Here is a 13,441-nt window from a genome sequence, read left to right on the forward strand (position 1 = left end):
TGTTGCCAAAAACCTTATATTTCCCGACATTATCCACTATGAAACTCGTTATGCCGCTGAAACCTCACATAATGCTCGTCTTGTTCCTTTCTAATGCTCCATAATGCTCTGATGCTCGGATAGTCTCATAATGCCGGCATTATCCGCTGGACCCTATCGTGTGACCTGTCAGGTCACAGATACCAAGGTGACCAATGTCCAGAGTAATACCTGGTGCTGAGGATGGCCTTTCCTATGGGGACATTATAGGTCGTGTACGTGTCCTGTACATTGTCATGTTCCAGATTTAAGGTGTGGAAGATATTCCTGTTGTCTTGTTGGGCTGGTCAAAATGCAAATTGAAGTGCAGGCAATCTGTCCATATGGGTCTCGAGCCATATGATGGAGCTGACAGTGCCGAAAATACGTCTGTTACACGTTGACCGAATACTACACCATCTCATCATATATATTTGCAATCAGCTGGTGGCCCGTGGCAGTGTATAGAAATCGACTGGAGTCTGACATTACGTGGCATCGTATTGGAGTGTTGCAGCATGCAGTACTTTCACGGAATACATCACTCACTGGACACCATTCACTGGGAAGTATTCCTTATAGGGCATTCACACTACGATCCCAGTCACGTCTGGACGCACGTATCCGTGGAGATATTGCAATGGCGCGAAATGTGAATCGTGGTCGTGAAAATCGTGGCCGCGATCAAAACCTGGCGTTTGGTCGCGGATCGCCGACCACGACTCGTACTGCCAGTATAGTCCAGTACTGGGAGACTACTTCCGCCATATCAAAAGTCATTTCTCTTCTTTTTTTCTCTTGCACTCGATTTGACTATCACGATGGGCCGGACTGTGTTTTCTGTGGAGGCGGAGAAGAAATTCATCGAGTTGTGGGGAGATGTTCTTCTCAACAAAGACAAACAGATGCTGTCCAGAAGTGCAAAGGTGCGGCTTGTGACAACAACAAAGTTGATTCGACCAAGAAGCGTGGGCGAGAACTCTACGCGAAACACCAACGCCAGCAGACTGGGAGTGCTGCAGACGACGCGACGGCTCCGTATGATCTACAAGCAGCTTTCGCTGTGTGGAGCAATTTTCGGACATACATGTACCATAACATTTTGTTCACTCACCCCAACTGGGGCCCTGGGAAGTCGAGGGGGTGCTGCGTTGTGCAACCTGTTAACATTTGCAGCGACTCAACACCTGGCACATCTCTCCATCACTCTCAAGGTTCATCCCCGCTAACCCAAGCAAGGACTTTGAGACCACCATCACCACCACCCGTCCAAGTCACTCTCCCAGAATCTGCCCCATCTGCGCTGGCCTGCATTCAGACAGCCTCTAGTTTGCCCACTGCCAGCGCTGGGGCAGTAGCATCCAGCACACTGAGTACCAGTGGTCCTGGCAGGGTTCGACGCCCACCAATGCTGATGGAGGATGACAGCACCCCAGATCTGGTTGTGCCGAGACGACGTCCCGCATCTCCTACATCTCCGCTTGATGATTCGAGCATGCTTGATGCTGATGGTGAGCTGGATAGCTTGACACAGTTAACATCACCCTGCACGCCCTCTAGCACACCAAGTGCAGCGGCTGCTCTAAAGAAGCCGCGGCGCTCCACCACAGGCCAGGATTCTGCTTTGCTAGAAGTGGTGGAAATGCAAGAGAAACTGCACACTTGGCAAATGGAACATGACTGGCGAATGATGATTGAGATGCAGAAGTAAGAAGACAAGAGAGACAAGGAGAAGGCTGAACAGAAGAAGCAGGCGCAGAAGGATGACATGGAGTTCCAGGAGAAGTTTCAACAAAGGCATGGCATGCATATGCAGCAGCTGCAGCAAGATAGCATGACATTCATGGCTTCACTTTCAGCAAAATATGGCTTGTAATCTTTACACCAGTTGCTCAGCCTATCCGAAATTTGTTACTGTACAGCCGTCGTTTGCATTTTGGTATGGTGTGCAAGCACAATGTTGGCCCTTTGTGAACATCCTTTCCATTATTGTTTTGTTTCATTAGTTTGAAGCAGATCAGGAGAAGTTTGGAGTCTTCCTGCAGCTTCATAATTTGATGATTGTTATACCTATGTATTGAAGCAGGGGCACAAGGCACAGCAAAAAAACAGCACAGAGAGTGCCATAGCCTCAATGCATACGATCATGGACGAACTGAGTCAAAAGTGTCCGCAGCTGACCTGCGGGCATGACACCAGCAGCTTGACGGACAGCAGCATGAGCGGGCGGGACACCATCTCGCTCCAAGCATGATGGCCTTTCACAAATATTGTGCAGGACACAGGCCACAGTAGCGACATCCGCTGCCAAGTTCGGATCACGAATGTAGTTGTGGCACAACACAGTCCAACGCTCTTTCAAGCGATCAATGGCGTTTTCCACTACTCGCCTTGTCCGGATAATGCAGTAGTTAAAATCCTGAATTTGCTGAGTCTGCTGCGCAGGTGCCTCGCTATAGCATTTCATGAGATGTGGGGACGGCGCAAAGGCAGCATCTGCGACTAAATATGGTTGCACAGGAACCCCATTAACGTTGCAGCCAACACCTGGAAGCCAGTTTCGACTCTCAATTCTCTCCTTCAGCAAAGACGTATTGAAGACGGTAGCATCACCAGCATACCCGCCATGTCCAACATTGCTATGCGTGATAAATCCAGAACTATCAACGCAAAGCAGGACGAGAACTGAAGCGTAGCCTTTGTAACAATAGTATGCATCACCACACGTGACAGGTTTCAGGATCCGCATGAATGCACCGTCGATGGCGCCCGCACATCCAGGAAGGTTTCAGAGGGCCTCGAAGCCACGAATAACAGTGTTGACTTCATGTTGTCCAACAGGAAACCTCACGATGTCAGGGGCAAGCGGCAAGAAAGCAGATAGGCAGCTATGCACTATATGATGGACAGTTGAAGTGCCAATCCGGTACTCCTTGGCTAGCTGTTGAAAGGCCTCAGCGTGAGCCATCCATTGCAGGAATACGGCTACACGCTTCTTTCCTGGAATGGTAGTACGGAAATGCGTTGGCTGACGATCGATGGCATCTCTAACGGCTTCGTACAGAGCAAGAAACAGCGACTTGGGCATCCTGAACTTCTCCACATACTTGGTGTCCTCAACGTCAGGGAATTTTCGTCCAAGACGGCTCCAAGTGCCATTGATTTCGTTCTCCCATGCCCCTTGGTCTTCCGGTTCAGGATGAGCCGTCCAGAAACGACGCTTCCTGGGGAATGGGCCTGGCAAACCCATGATTGCCGAGCTGAGGAGGAGACTGGATTCCAACACTCGCCTCGACTGCCTTCTCCGTGACAAAAAACGAGACGCATCCTCACAATCCTCTTCATCACCATCATCTCCTGTGTCCCGGCTCACATTCAATCTCCGACAATCAGCAACGCTCGAGATATTTGACAATGTCATCCATTTGAAAAGCAGACGCGACATTTCGGCTGGTACATCTACTGTGACAACATGAGATATGAAGAACCAAACAATAAAATTTCCTCGTTCCATCCTTGCCTCTTTCCTGATCTTTGAGTTTGAACTAATTACTTTTTCGAACAAGTCGCGGGCTTCTGCCTGTTGCCACAGTAATAATGATGAGAATCCGTCCAAATGAGGACTTGAAACGTGAGTGAAGTGTACAGCGTGAACATGTTGTGATGTGAACGCCAGCCAATCGAGTGAAACATGGGATCGGGTGAACGTAGTGTGAATGCCCTATTAAAGTTTGAGGGAAAGCTGCAAACGGCAAAAGTCTGAAGACAAGTTGACTGTCACTACCAGGGTTCGGACCTTCCTCGCTGATGACCAGCGATACTCTATCACTAAGCTATGGTGCTCCGGATGGTAGTCATGAGTTAGTCACGTGTCAAGTTCTGCATAAAGCGTGTGTTCCTCTTAGGAACAACCAACTTCATAATTTTCAGAAGAGAAAAGGACATATGAATACGAGTTAAGATTAACTCTCCATCACTGTAACATGATACTATATACAGTCAGAAAGTGCAATAACTAGGCACAAAACTGACAGAGTACTGAGACATTCGACGTTCTGACACCTAGCTTCAACACATCTTCGTAGCGTTAACCGACAGCCTTCCAACTTGGAAGGTTCAAGGTTATGGAAAGACCAAAGAGGGGAAGGCGAGCGCAACGAAAACGAGCAAAAGCTACAGTCCCAACGGAACAAAGAATGTCGATTGTTACTGGACGATGACGAGACCAGTACGATATTTGACAAAGCGGTCTAACTACAATTCGAAGCAGCAAAGCAGCACACCACCCAACTTGGGTGGGTCATAAATATCAAAGATAAGTAAAGAAAGGGAAGCTTTGCGAAAACGAATTGTACAAGCCGAAAGCCAAACTCCTATAGTACTTCTCATGCATGACATTGTGATGGACTAGTTGACAACAAAACAAGTTGTTTCACACGACGTACGGTTTCGCCGTATGGTTCGTGACGGCTCATCAGGTGTGCAATTTGAAACTCGGATGTTGAGCCGTAAATAAATGTCGAAGAGAAAAGGACATATGAATACGAGTTAAGAGTATCTCTCCATCACTGTGACATGATACTATAATTATACAGTCAGAAAGTGCAATAACTAGGCACAAAACTGACAGAGTACTGAGACATTCGACGTTCTGATACCTAGCTTCAACACATCTCCGTAGCGCTAACCGACAGCCAATTTGGAAGGTTCAAGGTTATGGAAAGACCAAAGAGGGAAAGGCAAGTGCAACGAAATAATTTAAATAACTAATAATACCGACAGCGACCGAGGCGGTACTGTGGAGAGAACTTCTCACATCTGGACTTGAATTTTTTAACGTACCAAGCTAGGCAATAAGGGAATAAGGCAATGAGAATGTTAAAACAGCACTATGAGCCATAAATTTCACAGCGAAGTGCGCGGAAAGCGATTGAATTCTCACTTGAATGACTCCCGAAGAGATGGTAATATGCAGCCATAAATGTCAAAACTGCGCACTATTTCTTAGATTTTGTTGTTCCTGTTTCCTGCAGTTCTCTTTGCTGAGCTTGTTATTAGTCAGGCATCGAGGAGCAGAGGCGAATCACCTGGGAAGAGACAAACAGCAATGATTGGACGTAGCGATGGCGGGTTGGCTGACGCCAACTATGGTGATAGCCAGGCAAACATTACCAATGTGGAATCTCCCGCAAGGGATGTGCAATCTTTCTCATCGCCACTGGAGCAGTATACGTCATCTCCTGATGACATGATGAAGCAGCCCACCTTGCCTACAAACACAGTGACACCATCACCAAGTGAGGGACTACACGCCAGCGAACGCGCGTCATCCAGTGAATACCTCTCCAAGCCTGATACGATGCCCAGCGTGGCACCAGCAGCGGCACCACCATCGCCCCAACAGCTGAGAGTATCAGAAAACAAGAAAGAAGCAAACGAATGTATCGTCAACAGACCCTGTACCACCAGTAGTCGCAGTACGGCGGGCAGCCGCAAAGGCAGCAGTGGCGGCGCTAGCAGGAACACAAGCGGCAGCAGTAGCAGAAGCAGAAGAAGCAGTAGCAGCAGCAGCAGCAGCGGCAGCAGCAGCAGTGACAATGAAAGTGACACTATAACATCTGCAGATAGATTACACAATCCCAGTCATGGGCATCCTGGTCATCCCAGTCACCACACTCATCCTAGTCACCACATTCATCCCAGTCATCCTGCTCATCGCGCTAATCCTGCTAATCCCAGTCTTCATCCCAGTCATCTCAATCATCCTGGTCATCAGACTCAGCCTGGATGTCCTAGCTGTCACGTCACAAGTAAGATTCTGCAACAGGATATTAAGTTAATTAAGATGAAGGTCAAGAATATGACAGAGTTTCGAAATATGAATTCCGTCTTACGCAAGGCATTGTCTTCATGCCAGGCATTGCTGACGGCTCAGAATCGAGTCAGGAACCTACTCCAGGATCAGTCTAAATCTAAAATAGCAATGCTGGATGGAGCCAAGAGGAATCTGGAGGAGCTCACCGCAGCCATGGAGAAGCTGCAAAACGAGCGGGATACACAAAAGGGTGGAACTGGTGGTGTGCAAACAAGCCAACATGGCTCCCCGAGCCTACAAGCATCACTTCCTCAACTCAACGCTGAGAAAACCAGACAACTACCTTCCAGGTAAGATGGTATACTGGTCCGGTGCATGCGTGTATGGCTTAGATTTCATTAAAATACTGGTGTTGGACAGGTTTTGCAGTCATAGCTACACCTAGACCTGTCATGTGATTAAAGAGCCACATGTACATGTATGTCCAGACTTCTCATAATGATCACGGCTGTAGCCTAGTGTTGGCAAACCTGTGTCGTGATCCTACATGTACAGTCAATCTTGTCATGGGACATTCTGCAAACAGTAAAATATGTGATCGCCACAACGATAGCCAGACTTGCGCATGATTGTCATAGTAACAGGTGGACTTGGGCGTGATGACCATAGTGAGAGCTGTACTGCAGCTAAACAATCTGAAATAGGCATAATTGATTTGACCGAGCGTCGGAGCACTGTTCACACACTGCACAATACTTGGACGCAGAACTTTCTAGTACATTTTAATGTGCTAGAAAAGTTCTGAAACTGTTGCCTGATGATTATTTGATGGAACCATTGAATTTCAGCTCCATAGACACCCTACATGGGATGTTATCGGGTGATGATAAGATGTCCTTACTGGGACAATGTTCTGTGTCTGTGCTGGAACATCTGCCTTCTGCTCCAATGTGGGGGTACGCACTAGGTCACAGCCATATCCAGCATCACGGTCGGCTTACAAGCAACTTCCGCGTGCTCTTTCAGCATCCCTGCAAAGATCGTATTTGCGAGAGAGAATCAGCACACCACCGCCACTGCAAGCCCTTAACTATGAGAGTGAAGACGATCACAGTCATATGTATTCTAGAGGTGACGCTGTGTCTCCACCGTCGCAGGCGCGCCGAGCACCAATCTCCATGCAGTTGCCAGCGCCATCACCACCTGCAGCTCACCGGCCACACTTGTCATTGGTGCCATCCGCAACCATGGATTATTGCGAACGTGTTAGCCCAGTGCATACCATTGATGAGGTTAGCAATGTGTGGGGGAAATGTCAGAAATAGATTCAGGGCAACTTCAGGCACAAGGTTGTTTTCTCATTTCCCCTCTTTGATAGATGCATATCTGTAGGAGCATATCATCTCAGTTTCCCTGTACAGCTACATCAAAGTGTTATTCGCAGGTTGAGGTATGCAAAATGTAAAAAAAACATTGCAGGACACATGGGCACAAGTTGTGAGTAACTGCCCACCACTGTGACAAGTGAATAGAGCGGTCAGAATATGTGAAAACTTGCCACAAAACTGCGAAACTACGAAAGACATTCAACGATTTGACAGCTACCGCCAACACATCTCTTATACGCAAAACAACAGCCTTCTAACCTAGCTCATAGTTATTGTTCTGGTAGGAAAGTGAGCACAACAAAAATGTACAAATGCTAAATATTCACCGTGCAACAAGGAATAAGCAAGGTAGATAAATAGCAGCATTTTGGCTCTCAATTGTCCCTAAGAGTTCAGGTGTTGTTCAAACTTCGTTATGGAACATATGGCACCCTACCTGTATTCCGACTGGAAAACATTCTGAGAAGAAGTTTGTTGTTGTAGAAAAACAAGAAAGAAATTGGTCATTCCCCATCTACTCCCAGACAAAGTCTATCTCTCTGACGTCACAGGGAGGCCCTATTCTGGGAAAGATCATCATGATACCAAATAGTTTGAAAACTTTAAGCTATTTCAACTCGGGAACAGCTGCTCCCGTCAACATGGAACATTCACAGTTCGGAAAGAGTCACACCCACACCCACGCACCCATACACATGCGCGCGAACACACACACACACACACACACACGCACACACACACACGTACACACACACAAACACACACACACAACAACGACGACGACGACGACGACGAGAACCTTACAAGGTGTTTACTGTGGTGATATGTGTTGCTGCAGGTTCCACTGGAAGTTCAGAGAGAGCTGCGTGAGTTTTCTGCAAAGTTCAATCGCAGGCGTTTATCACTGCGTCTAACACAAGTGGAAGTTGGTCAGAGTATCGGTCAAATGGGCACGCCAGACTTTGCTCAGAGCACTATTTCTCGTTTCGAAAAACTGACGCTCAGCTACGAGAATGTGATGAAGTTGCGTCCTTACATTGAAAAGTGGATGTCGCTGAGCGACCATGAGGCATTGTCAATTTGTTCTCCTGCAACCGCTGCCATTAGCTCATCAGCCGCCAGTGGCCGAGTCAATGCTGAAAATAACAATCCTGCCGCCAATAGAAGTGACATGGACATGGCACAGTCCAGTGTTGTCCCCACTGCTGTTGCTCCACAAGATCTCCAGCCTGCTGGCAGCATTGCGTATCAAGTTCAGCCCAAGAATGTCATCCCCGTGACGGCTGGTACACATGTGTGCGCTATGCCACTTCAGGCTGCCCATGACCCCGAGTCCCATCATGGCCAGCTCCATCGCCACCAGCACCTGAAATACCAGCATCACAAGGAACAACAGCAGAATTACCAGCAGCATCACCACCAGCACCACCCACACCCAGTTCACAACTCTCGCGAAGCAGCAGCAGAAACACAGCAATCGGTTGTAAGGGAAGGCATGCACATAGCAGCTCCAGGATACAGCACAGACTACGCGCAGCAACCGCTTGTAATGGAAGGCATGCATATTGCAGCTCCAGGATACAGCACAGACTACGCGCAGCAACCGTTTGTAATGGAAGGCATGCATATTGCAGCTCCAGGATACAGCACAGACTACGCGCAGCAACCGTTTGTAATGGAAGGCATGCATATTGCAGCTCCAGGATACAGCACAGACTACGCGCAGCAACCGTTTGTAATGGAAGGCATGCATATTGCAGCTCCAGGATACAGCACAGACTACGCAAAGGCCCGTCATCAACCGCAGAACCCTCATTCCCATCATGCACAGCCCAGTTCTAGCAATCCTCACCCCGTCACCTATTATAGATCTGGACAAGGCGTGCTGACGGCTGATGGGCATTCAGCTCGCATGACTCCAGTGGATGATATCCGGACACCATCAAACAGCATGCTGACAATACCAGCTCATCGCAAAAGAAAGCGTCGTCTCGTGCTGGATCAAGACCAAAGAAAATATTTGGAGGAGAGCTTCGGAGTGCAGCCAAGACCATTGCCAGAAGATCTCCGCCGAATTGCTCACATGCTCAATCTGGAGAAGGAGGAGGTCCGAGTGTGGTTCTGCAATCGGCGTCAGAGGGAGAGACGACTTACAGGGGCCGGCCCTCAAAGCAGGCATCAATCTGCCCATATGGATCTCGAGCCCTATGATGGTAATGTTGGAGGAGATGGAGCTGGAGGTGCTGAAAATATACCCGGTGCCCTGTTAAGTCACAGCTGCGATACACACCACTCTCCTGAGGCATAATAATTATTATGAAGTTGGAGTGAATGAGGATGATCTGAACGGCACACATGACTTTGACAAGGATGACTACTACTATGACTAACTAGTCCAATTGCAGTCCCCACCTGGTGGTGCTGGCCAGGTTAGAGTCGCTTCCAGTGGTCTAGCACAGCATACACACGTCCGTAATCAACGCCACGCTGACCAACTGGCCAGAGAAAAACCTGGTGCTGAGGAAAGCCATCCCTATGGGAGCCTTATTATGTCCTGTATATAGCTGAGGTTAAAATGATGTAGGCTTGTACTTGCCTGGATCGCAAAAAGTATTGGCTATCCGACTCAAAGAGAAAATAACTTACGCAGCAGCAGCAGCGCAGCAACCGGTTGCAGGCATGTACTTGGCAGCTCCAGGATACAGTACAGGCAACGCAAATGCCTATCATCAACTGCAGAAATCTCATTCCCATCATGCACAGCCCAGTTCTAGCAATCCTCACGCAGCCATCATATACGATGGCTCTGGACAAGGCGAGCTGACGGCTTATGGGCATGGCAAAAGCAGAAACGACTGGAAGGGGCTGGCCGCTAAAGCAGGCAATCTGCCCTTATGGGTCACACACCATCGCCACACTGTACAATGCGACGATGGCAATTGTTACCGCACTTACACTATTCCAGTAATTTTGCACTCACCACAGTTACCCATACATCGCCACATTGTACAGTGCTATCTTTGCTGAATGTCCCATCATATCCTCACCCATATAATATTTTATCACTTCCCAGGGTAGTATACTCTTATCAATGATATGTTACTTTCTTACTGGTATCCTTGTGTTTGTCACCCCAAAGCTTTTAAATCTTATTGCTATTGCTATTGCTATTTTTGATTTTATCTTCAGTCACGAGTTTCCATTGATAATTATTGTGACGAGAAAACGTTCTGTAACAATATATTTGTTGCTAAGATTTTGATGTGAATGCGCCTATAGTTTTAGTCATTGCATTTATATTTATAGGGTGGCTTTATTAAAATTAATTTAGTTGTGTGTCTCATCTGGATTATGAAGCATCCCGCTCCGGGACACATTCAAATATCGACGATATACCGTCGATGGACTAAAACGTTCGTAACTCACTCGAAACTTGACGGATTTCCGCGATCGAAATATCTGGGAAGAAGCCGAAGAGCTCAGCTTTGCAATGCAACAATCGCCGAAGAGCCACGATGTCGCGTAGCAGAGATATCGCGCTCGACATTTCAGTCACGGCAAAAGTCGAACTTTTTCTCAAGTGACTGGACTTGAGTGAGGGATTTCTATGCGATTTGAGCGCACCGCTCATGGGTCGGGTTTCAGTTGCCAGCACTGTAAAGGGCGTCGGAAGGTAATTTGGTTGGTTGGTATATTTTATTTTTACTTCGCCAGAATGAACAGGCATTGCTGCCTTGCCTTTTTGCCTGGACAAGTGGATTGTCCAAGCTCTCACAAAAAGACGAAGAAAGGAAGAAATATTACATGAGAGTGTTAAGCATTCAATTTTATAAGAGAAAATTCCATGAGAGTGTGACGCATGGAGAGAGGGAGAGAGGGAGAGAGGGAGTGAGGGAGTGAGGGAGAGAGGGAGAGAGGGAGAGAGGGAGAGAGGGAAAGAGGGAGAGGGAGAGGGAGATCCAATGCCTCGTGTAAGACAGAATTCTCGCATCGACGCTCTAGCAATTGCTTGTCCTTCATCTGCAGCATCGCTCCGCTAGAGTTCGACTCCTCCGGATGTAGTTTTGTGACTCGAAGGTGAGTCCCCAGCGCTGCTTGGCATGCACCAAATGCCTCGTGTAAGACGGAATTCTCGTTTCGAAACTGTACCAATTGCTTGTCCTTCATCTGCAGAATCTCAATGTTGACTTGACAACTACAAGGACAACCAGGCGGAGTGTGATGACCAGGGTGACTGGGATGACTGGGATGAGTACCGGGATTGAGTGGGATGACTGTGAACAGCAAATCTACAATGATGCATGTACAATCTATTATACAACTAATCTGCTAGAAAGAGACTGAACACAAGCAGGTACAGTAATAGCAAGAGAGCTAAATCAGAAAATAAAATCCGTTGAAAAGTAACCGTAATCAAATCTGAAATCGAGCCCTTCAGCGACACAATAGCATTGAAGGCAGCGATATAATTCTTCGCATTCAACATCAGTGAAGCACCGTCAAAACCGGTGAATGGGGGCTGATGGTATTATTGTTGTCTTTGTTATTGGCAAGTGATTAATATTACGATCATAATTATTTTCTGAAAATGGGTGCTTCAACTAATAGTTCGAACCATGGGCATTCGCATTATTATTAACTGGTTTGAGGGAAAGAGACAAACGGGAAAAGTCTGAAGAAAAAATTGACTGTCACCACCAGGACTCGAACCAGGGACCTTCGCTTGCAGCCAGCGATGCTCTAACCACTGAGCTATGGTGTAGTCGACATCCCAGCAGAGGCCGTTCAACATTTTCTTCAGACTTCGTAACTTTATTAATATTATTATTATTTGAGGGATTCCCCAAAGGCCGAAGTCTAAATCAAGGGGTCTCCGAGAATTTAATATGCGTGTACAATACGTGTACAATACGGTGCAATTTTTAAAAGGAAGAAAATTCAAGATAAAAAGATTAATGTGAAAAGGTCAATTTAGAAGTCTGAGTAGAAGCAAGCGAAAAGGGTACTGGTAAAGAAGAGGGGAAATCAGGAAGTGAGGATACCTCGAGGATGGAATCTATGCCTGTGGAATTGGGAATTAACGTGCCCCCGGCTAAATACACCACGGGTTTCATATACTCTAATCTCGGTAGGCAGGGAGTTCCACGTGGTGATCATGGAATGTAGTAGAGTGGAGCGGAAACAGGGACCAGTGTGAGTGGGCAGGAGGTAAAAGTGAGGACGTCGTGCACTCTTGGATATAACTATGTTGAAATTATTGAGAGTTTCCGGGTATTGGCGGGTGAAATGGTAAAACAGTTTGAGGCAATGTATGTGCCGCCACCACGCAAGACTTTCCCATTCAGCAGCTTCAAACACGTTCTCCATGCCATGAGGAATGGGCACTTTCCGACAATGTAAATACTGCCTGGCCACGCGTGCTTGCAATCGTTCCAAAGTGTCAATATTCCCAGCGGGCCGTTTGTTATTCCACAGAGGTGAAGCATACTAGATGGAGGGACGGACGTATCCTTTGTAGAGGCGGGCAACGAGAGCAGGGGTCAGATTGCGTGACATGTAGGATAGCAGAACAACGCGACGACGAAAGTTGGAGGTGACACTATTGATGTGGGTCTGGAAGGACAGGCGGGGATCCAGGGTGATTCCTAGATGGCGGTGGGTAGTCGAGGGACATAGGTCTGCAGCATCCACACGCAGTGCTGGGGCAGGAGTCTGGGCGGGGTCAAGTTTGCCGAATACAACACGCACGGATTTAGCGGCATTAAACCTGCCACCAAATGTTGCAGCCCAGTCCATCACCATGTTCACTGCTGACTGGAGCTGTTGAGGTGCTGCTGCTGGTGGTCGGGATAACCCCAGCGCAGTGTCATCAGCATAGAGTTATGTGTCCGTCCTGTTGCCATTAGGGATTGATCTCGGGAGGGCATTAATGTACAGGAGAAATAGGATGGGGCCAAGGTGGGATCCTTGAGGAACTCCCGTCAAGATAGGGGCGAGGGGGAAAGGTCTTCACCAACTTTGACCTGTAACTGGCGAGCCTCAAGGTAACCTGCAAACCAATAGAAATCGACTGGAGTCTGACATTACGTGGCATCGTATGGGAGTGTTGCAGCATGCAGTACTTTCACGGCATACATCACTCACTGGACACCATTCACTGGGAAGTATTCCTTAAAGTTTGAGGGAAAGCTGCAAACGGCAAAAGTCTGAAGACAAGTTG

General features: G+C 47.6%; 1 protein-coding gene across 1 annotated transcript; it reads left to right on the top strand.

Moving 5' to 3' along the window:
- Nucleotides 1-5,031: 5,031 nt before the first annotated feature.
- Nucleotides 5,032-9,543, top strand: LOC135807060 (uncharacterized). The gene is made up of 3 exons (XM_065321143.1): nucleotides 5,032-6,183; nucleotides 6,801-7,125; nucleotides 8,060-9,543. Exons 1-3 carry the CDS (start codon nucleotides 5,126-5,128, stop codon nucleotides 9,527-9,529), a joined length of 2,853 nt encoding a protein of 950 aa, XP_065177215.1. The 5' UTR covers nucleotides 5,032-5,125; the 3' UTR covers nucleotides 9,530-9,543.
- Nucleotides 9,544-13,441: the final 3,898 nt, after the last annotated feature.

Source organism: Sycon ciliatum, chromosome 1 (genome assembly GCF_964019385.1).
Source record: "Sycon ciliatum chromosome 1, ocSycCili1.1, whole genome shotgun sequence".
In the NCBI taxonomy this organism is placed as follows: Eukaryota; Metazoa; Porifera; class Calcarea; order Leucosolenida; family Sycettidae; genus Sycon; species Sycon ciliatum.

Coding starts and splice junctions, on each gene's coding strand:
- LOC135807060 (XM_065321143.1), top strand. CDS start 5,126: ATGATTGGACGTAGCGATGGCGGGTTGGCTGACGCCAACTATGGTGAT. Junction 6,184..6,800: donor ACCAGACAACTACCTTCCAG/GTAAGATGGTAT, acceptor GGTACGCACTAG/GTCACAGCCATATCCAGCAT. Junction 7,126..8,059: donor CAGTGCATACCATTGATGAG/GTTAGCAATGTG, acceptor GTGTTGCTGCAG/GTTCCACTGGAAGTTCAGAG.